General features: G+C 44.3%; 1 protein-coding gene across 1 annotated transcript in view; it reads left to right on the top strand.

Moving 5' to 3' along the window:
- Window positions 1-819: 819 nt before the first annotated feature.
- Window positions 820-17,191, top strand: part of PITRM1 (pitrilysin metallopeptidase 1) — a 30,557-nt gene continuing 14,185 nt past the window's right edge. Inside the window, exons 1-12 of the mRNA XM_019625426.1 lie at window positions 820-923; window positions 1,214-1,365; window positions 1,982-2,096; window positions 2,175-2,271; window positions 3,433-3,593; window positions 5,867-5,993; window positions 8,750-8,838; window positions 10,122-10,250; window positions 10,872-10,985; window positions 13,787-13,883; window positions 14,360-14,494; window positions 15,640-15,778. Of these exons, the coding sequence (XP_019480971.1) occupies window positions 1,323-1,365; window positions 1,982-2,096; window positions 2,175-2,271; window positions 3,433-3,593; window positions 5,867-5,993; window positions 8,750-8,838; window positions 10,122-10,250; window positions 10,872-10,985; window positions 13,787-13,883; window positions 14,360-14,494; window positions 15,640-15,778 (1,246 nt within the window). The 5' untranslated portion in view covers window positions 820-923; window positions 1,214-1,322. The remainder of the gene's footprint in view (window positions 924-1,213; window positions 1,366-1,981; window positions 2,097-2,174; window positions 2,272-3,432; window positions 3,594-5,866; window positions 5,994-8,749; window positions 8,839-10,121; window positions 10,251-10,871; window positions 10,986-13,786; window positions 13,884-14,359; window positions 14,495-15,639; window positions 15,779-17,191) is intronic.

Genomic DNA, 17,191 nt, shown 5'->3' with positions numbered 1-17,191 from the left:
GTCCTTGTTTGAGAAATATTCCCATGAAAGTTGTTAGGAAGCAGACATGACACTGTGTCTTCTGCGATCTCTCACAAAGTGCAGTAAGCTCTGAGAGATCAGTCCCTTCATTAGTTGCACATTGTACATCAGTGGGCCACGTTGGGCCCACAGCACTGGGTCAGGACACTCCAGCTCTAAGCTCTGCCATACCAGTCAGTGCATACGGCTTACTTTCATGGCCTCTGAAAAGTGGGGTGGTGGCGTGTGCTTGTCCTAGTGACGCGTGTTGTGATTGAAGGTGAGGGGCCCTGGCACAGGAGGATGTAGGGCCGCTTCTTCAGTGCCAGAGCCTGGAGGCTACGTCAGGGCTGACTCAGAAAGATGACTGCCCTCAGGGAGGGAGCCTTCACTTTTGTTGTCCCCTCCGGGGCCCTCCCACTGGAACAAGTAACTGGTGAGAACCCCATGAACTAGATGAGGCCACCGCCGAGCCGCTGCCTCAGGCTGAGGCCCAATCCAGCATTAAGTACTGGGAGCGCTCTGACATTCCAATGAGAGCCGTTACCCTCAGGCAGCCTGGTGTGACAGAGGGGTCTGAAGCCACAAACAGCTGGGGCGGGAACTGTTTAGCAAACGTTTTGCAAATAGTACACACTTTGTAAAGGAAGTGTGTCTTGTTGTCAGCGTAGCTCTTACTGTCCTCATCTGTAAGGGCTGGGTTTGGACAAGGGACACCCACATCCCGGTGTGGTCCTAGTTTATGGTAGATGACTTATCGTAATCGTTCTGAACACCTTTGCATCTGAGTAGCTGCTCGTGTTCTTGTTGCTTCAGGTAACGTCTGTCCCTGAACTGTTCCTGACCGCTGTGAAGCTCAGCCATGATGGCACGGGGGCGAGGCACTTACACCTGGCCCGAGAGGACACGAATAACCTGTTCAGGTGTGTAGCCACCCTGAGAACCGTTCCTCCTTAGAGCACCCGCCATAGCTTAAAGTGACAGTGCTGATAGCGCCCTGAAAATGAGGAAAAGATTAAGTGAATATATGTCCTTGGTTACGCACAGTAAATGGTGAAAATTGTATATGATTTTGCATATTACATTCAGCAGACATTTCTGTGAAAGAGTGTGAGGGTAAACGAAGAATTCCGGTGAACAGAGGGCATGGCTCATTGGGAGCTGTGGCGTTTGCCTAACCTAATGCGCCTGTCCTGTGTCTTTCTGGCCGCAGCGTGCAGTTCCGCACCACCCCCACAGATAGCACAGGGGTCCCGCACGTTCTCGAGCACACGGTCCTGTGTGGCTCAAAGAAGTACCCATGCAGGGATCCCTTCTTCAAGATGCTGAATCGGTCGCTGTCCACCTTTATGAATGCCTTCACAGGTAAGACCGGTTTCCGGGCCGGAACTGCCGTGGGGTCTGTACCTAAGGTAGGTAGGGCGTGCGGCTGGCACCCTGTGGGCGAGAATAAACATGCCCTTCTTATGTCTGCTAGGCAGACCTTAGCACAGTGAGCCTTTAGGCAAGCCGCTTCGTGATTGGGTTGTAAAAACTGGGCTTTCAGGAAGAGGGCACTTGAGGGTTTTCTGGAAAAGGTCTTTGGGGAATAGTGCTGTTCTCCAATAAGATTGGGCCTCTGCAGCATTGTGTTAGTGTTGACAGAGGTGGTGTTTGGATTTTCATTCTGGGAAATAGGAGAGTGAATAGGCTGACGGTGTGTGCACTGTGCTGTTGGGAGCAGCTCGGGAGCAGTTATGCGGGCATGTTGGCACACAATGTCCTTCTTGGCCTGAGAGATCACTGGTGCCCTGGTTCCAGGCCCATTCCCCTGGACCCTGGGCCAGGAGGAGTGCAGCCTCTGTGCCACTGACATTAGGGCTTATTGTGACACTAGGACTCATGGTGACACTAGGACTCACGGTGAGGGTGAGACGAGACTTGACAGGAGTATTCATGCGCGAATCTGATGTTTTAAAATCTTCCTTTCCTTTGCACCCAGCTAGTGATTATACTCTGTACCCGTTTTCCACACAAAACCCCAAGGACTTCCAGAACCTCCTGTCCGTGTATTTGGATGCGACCTTTTTTCCGTGCTTGCGTGAACTTGATTTCTGGTATGTACTGGGTGGTTAATTGATGTAGACTGCGGTATTAGAGGCACTATCACCATGTAATTCTCCGTTCTTTTTTAGGCAGGAAGGATGGCGACTGGAACATGAGAATCCAAGTGACCCCCAGACAGCCTTAACCTTCAAAGGGGTCGTCTTCAATGAGATGAAGGGAGCGTTTGTAAGTGTTTTCCTTTTTATGTGGTGTTAAAATTATCTTACTCTGTAAACTATTGAAATTTAAGTAGGTTTGGAAGATAGTTGACATTCGGTTATGTCATTTAATATTCCCATCACATGGGATTTGCTAAACGAGCTGAGCTGGGTGACAGTGCTATGAGCAGAAACCACAGGACCACAGCAGGCCCAGGCTCCCCCTCATCCTAGACCCATTCTTGTAGACCAACAGTTGTAACTGGCGTGGGGACCCCATAGATGACCTGCAGGTCTGCGAGAGAGGAACTGTTTTCATGACACTACTAAGACGTCTTCCACCCTCGTTCCTGCCGAGCACACCATGAAGTCCCCCAGTCTGTCACGTGGTGTGTGAGGTCTCATTTTGTCAGCACAGACGCTGGTAGAGAAGCCAGCTGCCTTCTATGAAGCTAGACACTAGTGAGATTTGCAAAATATGTGAAACAGCGCCACTCTTCTCAATAACTTTGTTTCATTACGAAAAGTATCTTTCAAAATATATTTAATAACATGTCATAGTGGGTTAGGTTAATGAATATGAGTAAGTACTTTGACAATGTTTCAGTTTTAATTCCTAAGACGTAAAAATTATGCACACACACACACCCATATGATCCAGAAACCCACATCATCCGAAGCTCCTTGGGGACCTTATAAGTGTTCCGGAGAATGAAGGGCCTGAGAACCGCTGTCCTGGGCGTGTCCCCCCAGCTCCTGCCGTGTGGGACTGCTCCCTCGCCACCCACCGCCTGCACTGGACCCTTCTCTCCTTTAGGCTGTAGCGCTCAGTTTGGGCAGCATCCATCTCAAGCACCTTCCTGAAACTTGAGTTAGGGTGACAGCCTTCCCTCTGGACGCGTTTGGGGCCCATCTGCAGCAGCCTTCCCACAGCGCTCACCTGTGGGTGTTGTCACCCAGTGCGTTCTGAGGGGGGTGGCCTTCTCCTGCGGCAGCCAGGCCCTGCGTCCCACACGCAGGTCATGAGTGAATCGAATGCTTCTCACACAGTGTCTGTGGATGTCCTGGTTTACCTTGGGGACAGTTTTACTTGCAGGGTGTCCCAGGGTGCGCTCCTGGTGGGTTAACCGGCTGTACTGCAGCAGTGCGTGTGTTATGTTATATATGACGTGTCTCTTCTCATTTGAAGACAGACAACGAGAGGGTGTTCTCACAGCACCTTCAGAACCTCCTGCTTCCTGACCACACGTACGCCGTTGTCTCCGGTGGTGACCCCTTGTGCATCCCAGACCTCACGTGGGAGCAGCTCAAACAGTTCCACGCTACGCATTATCACCCCAGCAATGCCAGGTGGCGTTTCATTTTTAAAGTCTGATGGTAGTTTAATTAGCAGGTGACTTAATTGGCACCGTTTACACTAGACGCTTCTGACATTTGACAAAGAAATGTTTGCTTGCAACCATATAAATTTAAACAGGATTCTTCATAGATTGCCTGTCTCATTGACTCGATGCTCAGTCTCAGTCCACAGCCACCACTTCTACACCCAGCACGGTGGTGCCAGCACCTCCCAAAGGAGGGCCCCGCCCCTGTGGGCGGGTGGACTGGGTGCCCCTAAAGCTCTGTGCCCTAGGTCCTCCAAAGTGGGGCTGCAGGTAGAGAAGCTGGATACTTTTTGATAAATTGTCTGTTTCAGAGATCACTAATGATAAAACACTAATACTTGTATTTATAAGTAAATTCACTACTAATGTAAAGTCAAATTTGCAAGATTGATTTAAGTGTAAAACTGTAAATTTCAGTTATGAAACTTGAAGTATACAGAAAAGTGTAGACCCCAGAAGAGTGCTGCCCATACACTAACCACGCAGATCTCTCCTTTGCCGACAGGCATGATGGGGTACCCCTAACACTTGTGACTATAATGTAAGGGTATTTTCTTACATAAGGTAATACCATTTTCACACTTACGGAAATAAAAAATACTTGATTAAAACCACCTACCGCTTATCCTAAATTAGGACTTTCCAGTTGTCCCCAAAATGTTTGACCCAAATGAGGCCCACAAATTGCATTTTGTCAGTGTGTCTCTTAAGTCCCTTTCCTGTAAGACAGTTCCCAGCACATCCCCCCCCCCCCCCCGCATTGTTTTCATTGAAACTGAAAAAAATAGGCTGGCTGCCCCTGGACTCTCTCACCCTCGGGCATCGGATTGCCCCTCTGGCCTTGGCGGGCATGTCCTGTGTTTCCTGAGAGCTGGACCTGGCTGCGAAGACCCAGTTCACCTGCAAAGGTGCTGCCTGCATGCCTGCAGCACCCCATCAGACGTCTTGGAGCTGCTCTCGCAGCGGGGCTGCTGCAGCCCGTCTGCGGGTTCCCATGGTGATGGTGGCCTTCCCGGCAGACCCAGGCTCTGAGCCGGGTTGGTGACCTGCCCCTGTGAGCCCTTGTGGAGCCCCTCGTCGGCCTGTCCCGTTCTCGTAATCACTGATGCTGTTGTCCGAGCAGCCCTTCAGTAGACTTAGCACAGTTTTCGAAGACTTCTGTAACGTCTGTGAGGAGCGTTCGCCCATCCGCAGACTGGGGGTTCCCCTGAGATGGTGTTCTGGTGGGAAAGGCGGGCTGCTGCTTTCCCTTCACTGTCCTGTTTCCAGGGGACATGGTGGCAGTTGCTCCTGCAATGATGACAGGCTTTTTTTTCAGCCTTATTTAGTTTTATGTTTACCATTATGACCCCATACACCTATTTTTATATGTGTCTATATCTGAAGTTGTGATCAAGTGGAATTTTTAATTTTTATGCTCACATTGTCCCAACTGTGGCCGGAGGGAGCTCCTTTAGGCTCATCGTGTCCTTCGGACAATTTTTAGTCTTACGTAACTTCTTTGGTTTCAGCCCCCCTCCCCTCCCGGCCCCCCCAAATCCTGGCTTATCCTGCCTCAGACGTATAGCTGGTCATGGTCTAAGGCACCTGACCACACAGGGCAGATGTTAACAGACCAGTGTCTGCACGGGCACCAGGAGCTCACACTCTTAGTTTTCCCTTTCTAAACCTTTGAGTAGAAGTTTTTAGAGGACCTTTAAGACACTAGTTCCCAAAATCTTAATGTCGTATTAAAGAAACGGATCAACACTGTCATTTTAACCTTTTTCCCCGGCTGAATAATTGTGTTGTTTTAAAAGTGTGTAACCTAAAATTTGTAGCCTAAAATGGAGCTTCGTAAAATTCATTTTTATTTGGCATTCTTAGTTGGAGATTAAATTACTATAGCTAAGGTCACAAAGTATTTTAACATACAGCTTATCTGGTTTTTGTAACACCTTTATAATATATTTAAAATAAAGAGCAACTATTGCTAAATGTACATCCATTCAGTCGTTCTGTACAATTTCTGTTTTGTTTGAACCACCTGTCTTCTAAAGAGAAAGAGGAAGGCCTCCGTTTGGTGTTTGTAGTTAAACTACTTATAAATGGAAAAAAGATATACTCCTGTATAAAGTTCATTTAATTATGGAGCTGGCTTGTTCCAGCTGCTGTATGCATACCTTCCTACAAAAAGCCATCTGGGTTGATTTCTAATCTCTTAAACTGAAAGAGACTAATACATTCTCAAAATTTCAGGTTCTTCACTTACGGCAGTTTTCCACTAGAACAGCATCTGAAACAAATTCATGAAGAGGCACTGAGTAAATTCCAGAAAACCGAGCCAAGCACCGCAGTGCCTCCTCAGGAGCCCTGGGCTAAGCCGGTGAGTGGCCGTCTGAGGGTACTCAGTTTGTTACCCTCCATCCAGAGGGTACTCAGTGTTACCGCCCCTCCCGGGTACACAGGGTGCAGACGCAGAAGCCCTGGGCTAAGCCAGTAAGTGGCTGTCCAGAGGGTACTCAGTGTGTTACCCTCCGTGCCAGGTGTGCGGGGTGCAGACTCTGGCTATTAATAATAGGATTGATTTTAAAACGAGGCTGTGGGCTCTGCATGTATGGACGATCTTCTCAAGCCTACAGAAGGTTATTTGTTTGAGAAGAAAGTTAATTTAGTGAAAAGCATCTCTTGTATCATTTTATTTGTTTGTTTTATTTTCCCATTCCCCACCCTCTCCCCTTGGGCAACCTTCAGCTTGTTCTCTGTACCTAATAGTCTGTTTCTGTTCGGTTTTGTTTATTCATTTTTTAAATTTTATTTATTTTTTTATATTCCACATGAATGATATATCATATTTGTCTTTGATTTATTTCACTTACCATAATACCCCCCCTCAGGGTCCATCCATGTTGTTGCAAATGCCAGCATTTCCTTCTTTTTATGGCTGAGTGAAATCCACTGTATGTGTGTACCACCTCTTCTTTATCCAGTTGTCTATCGATGGACACTTGGGTTGCTTCCATTATCTTGGCTGTTGTGAATGGCACTGCAGTAAACATAGGGGTGCATATATTTTTTTGAATTAGTATTTTGGATTTCTTTGGGTAAAAATCCATGAGTGGAATTGCTGGTTCATAAGGTAGTTTTTTGTTGTTGTTGTTTTTTTTATTAGCTGAGTCATCCTGCCACCTGTTGGCAGCTCAGAGGCAGCTCAGCTCGGGCCGGGCATTGAACCGCTGTTGCTCAGAGCTTGCACTCTTGAGCGAGCTTTTAATCAAATAAGGTAGTTTTATTTTTAATTTTTTTTTTTTTTTAAAGATTTTTATTGGGGAATTGGGGGAAGGGGAACAGACAAGTTGCTGTCCTTTTGTTCTTCAGTCTAGTTGTGGAGGAAGTTGCTTCACTGGCCCAAGTTGGCACCATCATTGCACTCTTCCCGGGCGAGGCAGATCAGTCGCCGGCTTCTGGACGGCCGCTCACGGCGGCTGCTGGCCACTCACGCTGGCCCATGGCAACCCACTGCAGCAGGGGCTGCAACCTACACCGTCGCCGGCGACTCACAGCAGCCCAGCTCCAGGTTGAGCTGTTGTTCAGCATCTTAGCTGTAGAGGGCAATGTCACTGGCCTTCATATGTGGGATCCGAACCAGGGCCCTCTGGTGTCCCAAGCCATCTCTTAACCATCGCGCCACTTGGCCGGCCCTATTTTTAATTTTTTGAGGAACCTACATACTGTCTTCCATAGTGGCTGCACCAATCGACATTACCACCAACAGTGCATGAGGGTTACCTTTTCTCCACATCCTCGCCAACACTTGTTATTTGTTGATTTACTGATGATGGCCATTCTGACAGGTGTGAGGTGGTACCTCATTGTGGTTTTGATTTATTGTACATTTCTCTCATCAGTGACATTGAGTGCTTTCTCTTGTGCCTGTTGGCCATGTGTGGGTCTTCTTTGAAAAAAATGTCTGTTCGGGTCATCTGCCAATTTTTAATTGGATTGTTTGTTTTTTAGTGTTAAGTTATATGAGTTCCTTATATATCTTGAATATTAACCCCTTATTGGCATTATCATTGGCGAATATCTTCTCCCATTCAGTAGGTTGTCTTTTCATTTTGTTGATAGTTTTCTTTGCTGTGTAAAAACTTTTTAGTTTGATATAGTTCCACTTGTTTATTCTTTTGTTTCGCTTGCCCGAGTGAACATATCTAGGAAGATATAACTAAGAGCAACGTCAGAGAGTTTATTGCCTGTTTTCTGGGAGTTTTATAGTTTCAGGTGTTACAGTTAAGTTTTTATGCCATCTTGAGTTTATTTTTATGTCATCTTGAGTTTATTTTTATGTATTTTGTAAGAAAGTGGCCCACTTTCATTTTTTTGCATGTATCTGTTCAGTGTCCCCAGCACCATTTATTAAATAGACTGTCTTGCCCTCACTATGTCCTTGCCTCCTTTGTCATAGAGTAAATGACCATATAAGAGGAGATTTATTTCTGGGCTCTCTATTTCATGGATCTGTGTGTCTGTTTTTATGCTAATACCGTGCTGTTTTGATGATTATAGCCTTGCAGTATAGTTTGATATCAGGTAGCATGATAACCTCCAACTTTGTTCTTCTTTCTCAAGATTGCTGTGGCTATTTGGGGTCTTTTGTGGTTCCATATAAATTTTAGGGTTATTAGTTCCAGTTCTGTTAAAAATGCCATTGGCATTTTAATAGGGATTGCTTTGAATCTATAGATTGCTTTGGGTAGTATGGACATTTTAGCAATATTAATCCTTCCAATTCCTGGGCAAGGAGTATCTTTCCACTTATTTGTAACTTCAGTTTCTTTCTTCAGTGTCTTGTAGTTTTCAGAGCACAGGTATTTCACCCCCTTGGGTAAATTTATTCCTAGGTGTTTTATACTTAGGATGCAGTTGTAAATGGGATTATTTTCTTAATTTCACCTGATCATTCGTTGTTGGTATATATAAGCACAGCTAATATATGTTGATTCTGTATCCTGCAAATTTACTGATGTCATATATTCTAGTAGTTTTGGAAGAGTCTTTCTTGGACCATTTACACATCTAGATAACCTAACATGAACCCGTTCATTCATGCTCTGCCTACTTCACTTATCGTGTGTCTTACAGAGGGAAGTCCAGATCACCTGTGCCCCGGACTCGCTGGCTGCAGATCCCTCTAAACAGACAACCGTCAGTGTCAGCTTCCTCTTGCCAGAGTAAGTGTTGGTGTGAAAGTAGAAGACATGCAGGTGAGCATGGTCAGAGCAGGTTCTCCAGTCAGATGTGGATGGTGAGTGGTTGGGATTCAGGGCTCCAGCAGGTGGTGGACTCAAGAGAGTTTTGTTTTGTTTTTTAAAGATTTTATTGGGGAATTGGGGGATGGAACAGCATTGGGGAATCAGGGAAGGGGAACAGACAAGTTGCTGTCCTGTTGTTCTTCAGTCTAGTTGTGGAGGACGTCGCTTCACTGGCCCAAGTTGGTATTATCATTGCGCTCTTCCTGGGTAAGGTAGATCGGTTCCCGGCCACTGGACAGCCGCTCACAGCGGCTCATGGCAGCTCACGCTGACTGCCGGCTGCTCAACGCTGGCTGCCAGCCACTCATGGTAGCTTATGGTAGCCCACTGCAGCCTACGCCGTCGCCAGCGACTCACGGCGGCCCAACTCCAGGTCGAGCTGTTGTTCACCATCTTAGCTGTAGAGGGCGCAGGGTCACTAGCCCTCAAATGGGATCCGAATCGGGGCCCTGCTGCTCAGAGCTCGCTCTCCCAAGCCAACTCTTAACCAACACGCCACTAACCAGGCCCTCAGGAGAGTTTTTTAACAATGTCTGGGCTGGCTTTGGGGGAAATGGCTTTGGGTAGCCATCCAGAAGAAAAGTCACTTCTTCCCCACTGCGTTGTAAGTCTCACTCCTAGAGAAAGACTGACTCAGAACAGCGGTGGTTAACATTTGGGGTCACAGGAGCCTCTGAGCATGATAAGAGGGCCATGCACGCTTCCTCAGCAGTTTGGAGGCATACACAACTCTTAACTGTCAAGACTGGACACCGGAAGGGTGGATGGGCTGGGGACGCCCATCGGCTTGTGTGCTCCCGGCTGCCCATCTACGCACGGTCTCCTGTCCACCGTGTAATGCTGACAGTGTGGTTAGAATTGAAGTCACACAGAGCGCTTGGCACCCTCCTGCAGCATCATTCGATATGCAGCCAAACTGTCTCATGGTTTGGGACCAAAAAAAACCCCAGTATGAGAGATACACAGTTTCTGTATTAAATATTATTGGGTTGTCAGAAAAGTCATGACGCATTTTTGCAACGGAAAAAGAAAAAATACGTCATGACTTTTTCGACAACCCAGTAAAATAGAGGTTGAAATGCAAAACTGTTTAGTAGAATGTCAGCTTCTTTGGATATGAGTGGCATTGTGGTAGTCATTTTAATGATTTGGAAAACATAAGGGACAACACTTTCCACTTTTTTCTACTCTTTTAAATGAAGCATCACTGATACATTCGAAGCCTTCACGTTGAGCCTTCTGTCTTCACTCTTGATCGGTGGACCCAATTCCCCCTTCTACAAAGCTTTAATCGAATCTGGGCTCGGCACAGACTTTTCTCCTGACGTTGGGTAAGCATCATCACCGGATCACATCAGTGCCTCACCTTTGGGAGCAGTTTTGGCATTTGACAGTGTGGCCACATTTTTTGTTGTCATACCTGGGAGGGGCTTTCTGGCACCCCAGGGATGCAGGCTGCTTCACATCCCACAGTCACAGGACAGCCCCTTCCCGTGCCAGCACAGAGCCGTGCCTTAGGTTATGGTTTCAGTACAGGCTACTTATGTCCACTGCAGGGGGGATTGGGGGAAAAGGAAAGGAGCAGAAAGCAAGGCCACTTTTCCATCATCTCAGAATGGCATAATGAGGCCTGTTTAAAAAGTCAGCTCATTAAGTAGTCTTTGAAATCTTAAGATTTTGTAACTCAGCAGTTCTCTATTTCTAGGTTTATTTTGCCGTAACTCTAGAGTTTAAGTTGTAGTGATGTTTGGGAACGTTGAAAGGACATGAATGTAACGTGCCCAGTTCTGTCTGAGAGCAGATGTCTGAGGCCGCTGTTTTCTTTGGCTTGGTCGTGTGGGACTTGAGTTAACTTCTTAGCTCCATTTTGTGCCTTCTAGCTTTAAACAGAGTGTGTGGTGAGTGAGTGGTGGGAGCCATACGGGTTCTGTGCACGCTCTCCTCTATTCCAGGTACAATGGAAACACCAAGGAGGCCTACTTCAGCGTGGGCCTGCAGGGCATGGCCGACAAGGACGTTCAGACGGTCCGGGGCATAATCGACAGGACGTTTGAGGACGTCATCGTGTACGTACAGCCCTCTGCTCTCATTCCTTGCCTTCTCCATGGTTCGGCCGTCCACAGAATGAAACATGTATCCTGTCAAAGTTAGCGGTAGACACATTCTCCTTTCTGTTGCATCCATCACCCAGACTGGAATTCTGGCTCAGATGGTGACTGTATTTAACTTGTTGAGGAACTTCCAAATCACATTGTTTTGCAAAGTGACTGCATGATGCTAACACCACAGCCAACATGTATGAGGGTCCAGTTGTCTCATCTTCAGGGCATTCGGGTCCTCATAGACCTCTTAATTCTCTGGGTTTTATTATTAGAAACACCCACGTGGGCTTGAAGTGGTTTTGATTTGCATTTTCTTGGGGACTAATGATGTAGAGCATGTTTTCATGTGTTTATTGGCCACTGTCTTTGGAGAAATACACATTTCTTAATCCATTTTATTTGGGTTATGTGTCTTTTTATTTATAGAGTTGTAAATGTTATTAAATATTCTGGATTCAAGGCACTTATCAGATACATGATTGGTGAATATTTTCTCTCATTATACACCTTATTTTTTTGCTTTCTTGATTGTGTCCTTGGAAGTACAAAAGGTTTTACTTTATTTTTTTAAAGACTTTTTTTTAATTGGGGAATTGGGGGGATGGGAACAGTGCTGGGGAATTGGGGGAAGGGGAATAGACAAGTTGCTGTCGTTTTGTTCTTCAGTCTAGTTGTGGAGGAAGTTGCTTCACTGGCCCAAGTTGGCACCATCATTGCGCTCTTCCCGGGCGAGGCAGATCAGTCACCGGCTTCTGGACGGCCACTCACGGCGGCTGCTGGCCGCTCACGCTGGCTGCTGGCTACACACGGTAGCCCATGGCAACCCACTGCCACAGGGGCTGCAGCCTACGCCGTTGCCTGCGACTCACGGCGGCCCAGCTTCAGGTTGAGCTGTTGTTCAGCATCTTAGCTGTAGAGGGCAGTGTCACTGGCCCTCATATGTGGGATCCGAACCGGGGCCCTCTGGCGTCCCAAGCCAGTTCTTAACCAACGCGCCACTTGGCCAGCTCCAAAAGGTTTTACTTTTGATGTTGTCCAGTTTACCTATTTTTTTTTTGATACTTGTGCTTTTGGTGTCACTTGAAACCATTGCCTAACACAAGGTTAAAAAGATTTACCCTTTTTTTTATTCTGAGAATTTTGTAGTTCCTTTTTTTAAAATTAAATTTATTGGGGTAACATTGGTTAATAACATTGTGTAAGTTTCAAGTGTACAATTCTATAATACATCATCTGTATATTGCATTGTGTGCTCACCATCCGAAGTCTAGTCTTCTTCTGTCGTCATATATTTGACCCTCTTTACCCTCTACATCCTTCCACCACCCCCCACTTCCCCTCTGATAACCTCCACACGGTTTGTCTGTGTGTTTGTTGCTTTTTGTTTTATATCCCACATATCAGTGAAATCATACAGTTCTTGTCTTTTTCTGCCTGTCTTGCATGATGCTTCAAGATGCATCCATGTTGTTGCAAATGCCAGTATTTTATCTTTTTTATGGCTGAGTAATATTCCACTGTATGTATGTACCCCATCTCTTTTATCTAGTCATCTATTGATGGACACTTAGATTGCTTCCATATCTTGGCTATTTTAAATAATGCTGCAGTGAACATAGGGGTGCATATATCTTTTTTGGATTAGTGTTTTCATTTTCTTCAGATAAATACCTAGAAGTGGAATTGCTGGGTCATAAGGCAGTTCTATTTTTAATTTTTTTTTTTTTTAGCTGAGCCATCCTGCCACCTGTTGGCAGCTCAGCGGCAGCTCATCTCGGGCCAGACTCGAACTGCTGTTGCTCAGAGCTCAAACCTTTGAGCGAGCTCTTAACCAACTGAGCCACTCAGCTGGCCCCTATTTTTAATTTTTTGAGGAACCTCCATACTGTTTTCCATAGTGGCTGCATCAATCTGCAATCCCACCAACAGTGCACAAGGATTCCCTTTTCTCCTCCCAGCATTTGTTGTTTGTTGATTTATTGATGATGCCATTCTGACAGGAGTGAGGTGGTATCTCATTGTGGTTTTTATTTGTATTTCTCTGATGATTTAGTGATGTTGAGCATTTTTTCATAATGTCTATTGGCCATTTGAATGTCCTATTTAGAAAAATGCCTCTTCATGTCCTCTGCCCATTTTGTAATTGGGTTGTTTGGGTTTTTTTTTGTTGTTGAATTGTAAGAGTTCTTTATATATTTTGGATATTAGCCCCTTTACGGAGGTGTTGTTTGCAAATATCTTCTCCCATTTGGTTGGTTGCCACTTTGTTTTATGGATGGTTTCTTTTGCTGTGTAGAAGCTTTTTAGTTTGATACAGCTCCATTAATTTATTTTAGCTTTTACTTCCCATGCCTTTGAGATTAAACTCATAAAATCCTCTTTGAACCCAAGGTCCATAAGTTCATAAGTCCTATGCATCTATGCAGTTTATTGTTTCAGTTCTTATGTTTAGGTCTTTGATCCATTTTGAGTTAATTTTGGTATATGGTGACAGACAGCAGTCTATTTCCATTCTTTTGTACGTGTCTTTCCAATTCTCCCAGCACCATTTAGTGAAGAGGCTTTCTTTTTGCCATTGTATTTTTTGCCTCCTTTTTCAAAAATTAGTTGCCTATATTTGTGTGGGTTTAATTCTGGGCTCTCAGTTCTGTTCCATTGGTCTGTTTGTTTGTTTTTGTCAGTACCTCGCTGTTTTGGTTATTGTAGCTTTGTAGTAAAAACACATTTATTTCTTTTCAACATCTCCATTCTTAATATTTCTTTAGGAAAGGATTCGAAGATGATCAAATTGAAGCTTTACTTCATAAAATTGAAATACAAATGAAGCATCAGTCTGTCAGCTTTGGACTCGCCCTGACATCTGTGTGTAATTTCTTACCCACCTCGTTATTTTTTGTTACTTTTATAATTAGTGTAACTGTTCATAGCATCTTTCATTTGAACCTTGAAAGTTAATGTTGTTTTGGATCTGATATAAATTTATTTTTAATTTAGTTTTATATTTTGCTTATCTTTTCACTAGCTTACTTAAGTGTCTTTGATAGCTATTTTTTATGTAAAATAGATTCACATAGAACACTTTAAATGGTGGGGATTTATGATAAGTCTTGATCTGTTGGTAATGGTATTTTCTAAAAGTAATTTTTAAACAAACTTTTTTATTTTAATAGAAAAAAAGGTTTAAAATGACTAGTTTTTCTTCTTCTAATCAAAGAATGACTTATTTTTTAAATATAGAAAAGGAGATCTTAATCAAATGTCATGTCTTTGGGGTTTACTGAGCTAAGGAAGAGTTTGTGGTGTAATGCACCTTGCGTATTTCACACCCTTTGTTCCAGTACATAGCTTCTTGCTGGAACCACGATGGGGACCCTGTGGAGCTCCTGCAGCTGGGACGTCACGTGGCTCAGTTCAGGCAGTGCCTCAAGGAAAATCCAAAGTTTTTGCAAGAAAAAGTGAAACAGTATTTTAAGGTAAGAAAACTGGAGAATTTAAGTCTGTAATTTTGAAGTTGATTTTATAATAATGAGAAGAGTATTAGGAATATAATCTACATTATATAAGTCAATTTCTGTTAATAGGTGATGTAATTTCTTATTAAAAATTTAAATGCTCATATTAACTTAAAAATGCATTTTCTGGATTCAGATGTGAGTTGGTGTTTTTAGATGAAAATATGTGTGTATATATTAACACACACCTGCATATGTTTTTGGTCTAGTTTGTTAACAGAATGTACAGAACACGAGGCGAGTCGCCTACGCGTGTGACCATTCTGGTACTTGGTGAAGGGCCCTTGGAGCCTGGCTCCTTTGCTTCCAGAGAATTCCGGGCCTTTTTTCTTGGTCACGTTCCCCGGTAGATAGTTGTCAGAGTGGCAGAACTTACAAGACCTGGCCATGGGAGCAAGACTGCTGTCTGGTGAAAGGGGAACTGTTGTGCTCTGCCATTGTGGGGACAGGGGGCCTGACGTGAGCATTTCACCCCTGATCTCGCTGAGTTACTGAGAGTTACTTTGCATAAAGTGTCTGTTGTACTAATGTTCCACCTCTCTGCAGCATTTTGTGTGTGTGTGTTTTAGTTGTTGAAATGAATCAGGGAAGCACATTATGTCACCTAACATTGTTAGGTTAGGTCAGCATCTGTTTTGTCCTCATAATTTATAACGTAATTAAGAACTCACCTTTTGAGAGATTAATAATATAATGAAGACCAGATAAAAATTATTTTCTTCTATGTTGTCTTCAATTCAGACTAAAGTCAGAAAATTATAATATTAAAAAGTGCAAAGTTTCCTTGTACAACCAAGGTATAAAGACAATGCTGACTGTTTACATGTATGGTCCCGACATAGTAACCATAATCACCATCCTAATAGTCCCAATAACAGCACACATGGATTACGTAATTACTGCATAACAGGTATGGTTGGCAGAATTTTATCTGGCTCTGACTTTCCGAAAGCAAGACCACTGTGAGGTGAATTCTGTCATGGTCACTAATGAAAATGGGACAGTGGCACGCGGGACCAAGGGCACACTGGTAGAGGTGGCTTCAGCCTGTCGAGCTTTAGTAAGTCTCCTATAATGTGACTTTTTGGTTGCTGTGTTTGTTGCAGAATAATCAGCATAAGCTGACTTTATCAATGACACCAGATGACAAATATTCTGAGAAACAAACACAAATGGAAAAAGAAAAACTGAAGCAAAAGGTCAGCTCTCTTTCCCTGGAAGACAAGCAGTGGATCTATGAAAAAGGTCAGACACTTCACTGGGCACCAGCGTGTGAGCTGGGAGGTCCCAGGACAGGAGGCAGGTCTCATCTCGGTGAGGGGTACGGGCCTAGCTGTGGTGAAGTCCCCACTCAGATCTGCGTGGTACTGGCGCGGTGAAGACAGGAAGTTGTATAATTTCTTCTTACAGCGTTGAACGCGCACTTACTGTAAAGCGCCAGGGGTCCTACTCCTGAGTATTTACCCAAGAGAAGTGAAAGCTTATGTCCACACAAAACTTGAAATAACACACTTCCACCAAGCTGGTATATCCACACAGTGGAATACTGCTCAGCCACAAAGAGGAACAAAATACTGATACACTCAGATCAATGACTCTCAAAGGCATCCTGCTGAGGGAAAGTAGCCAGACACAGAACACCCACTGAGGCAGTCTACTGATGTGAACCCTGGAAGCAGCCAAAGCACTGATAGGCAGGGAGCCCGGAGTAGGGCGGGGGTTGCCTGCTGCAAGCCTGAGGGGACTTCCTGGGTGCTGGAGATGTGACCTGGATAATGACCTTATGGTTACATTATTCATTGGTCAAAACTCATTGAATTCTAGCTCTAAAACTGAATTTCATTATATGTACGTTATATGTTAATAAGGCCTATTAAAACATTCATATGGTGCACACACAAATACACCCCCCATTTTGGTCACGCGAACTTTGAGGTGATTCAGTGTGGTAAAGGCAAAGTCAAGGTCAGCATGTAACCTCTTTATCTCTGAATTCTTCGGACACACAGCTGTTTTAAGCTCTTCCATAAATGTCACGTGCTAATTGTGAATGAAAATAAACAGAAACTTCTGTTTTGTGAGTGCCAGTTGACAGGGTCCATCTCCAGTTTTTTTGGATTTTGTTTGTTTGAGGTATATTTGACACACCAGTTTCAGTGTACAATGTGAATTGCTGTACATATGTGTTGTGAGCTGATCCCCACAGGACTTCTCGTTGACACGTGTCACCACAGAGCTGTATTTGTTTTTCTTACGAGAACTCTTAAGGTTTACTCTCTTAGTAATTTGAAAATGTGCAGTACAGTGTTATTAACTCTAGTCACCGTGCATTACATCCCCAGGACTTATTTATTTATAACTGGTAAGTTTGTACCTTTGACCCCTTTAGCCATTTTCCCACCCCAGTCTGTTCTCTGTACCTATGAGCTAGCTTTGCTTTTCTTTGTTTGGTTTTAGATTTTACATATAAATGAGGTCTTACGGTATTTGTTGGTATTTGTTTTTCTCTGACTTAATTCACTTAGCATAGTACCCTCAAGATCCATCCATGTCACAAATGGCAGGGTTTTGGTGTTTTTTGTTTGTTTGTTTGTTTGTTTTTTTAATGGATTAATGATATTCGATTGTGTATGGAATATCATTGAGTATATGTACTGT

This window comes from Hipposideros armiger, unplaced genomic scaffold (assembly GCF_001890085.2).
Source record: "Hipposideros armiger isolate ML-2016 unplaced genomic scaffold, ASM189008v1 scaffold_626, whole genome shotgun sequence".
NCBI lineage: Eukaryota > Metazoa > Chordata > Mammalia > Chiroptera > Hipposideridae > Hipposideros > Hipposideros armiger.
This window is presented reverse-complemented; position numbering and strand designations above follow the sequence as displayed.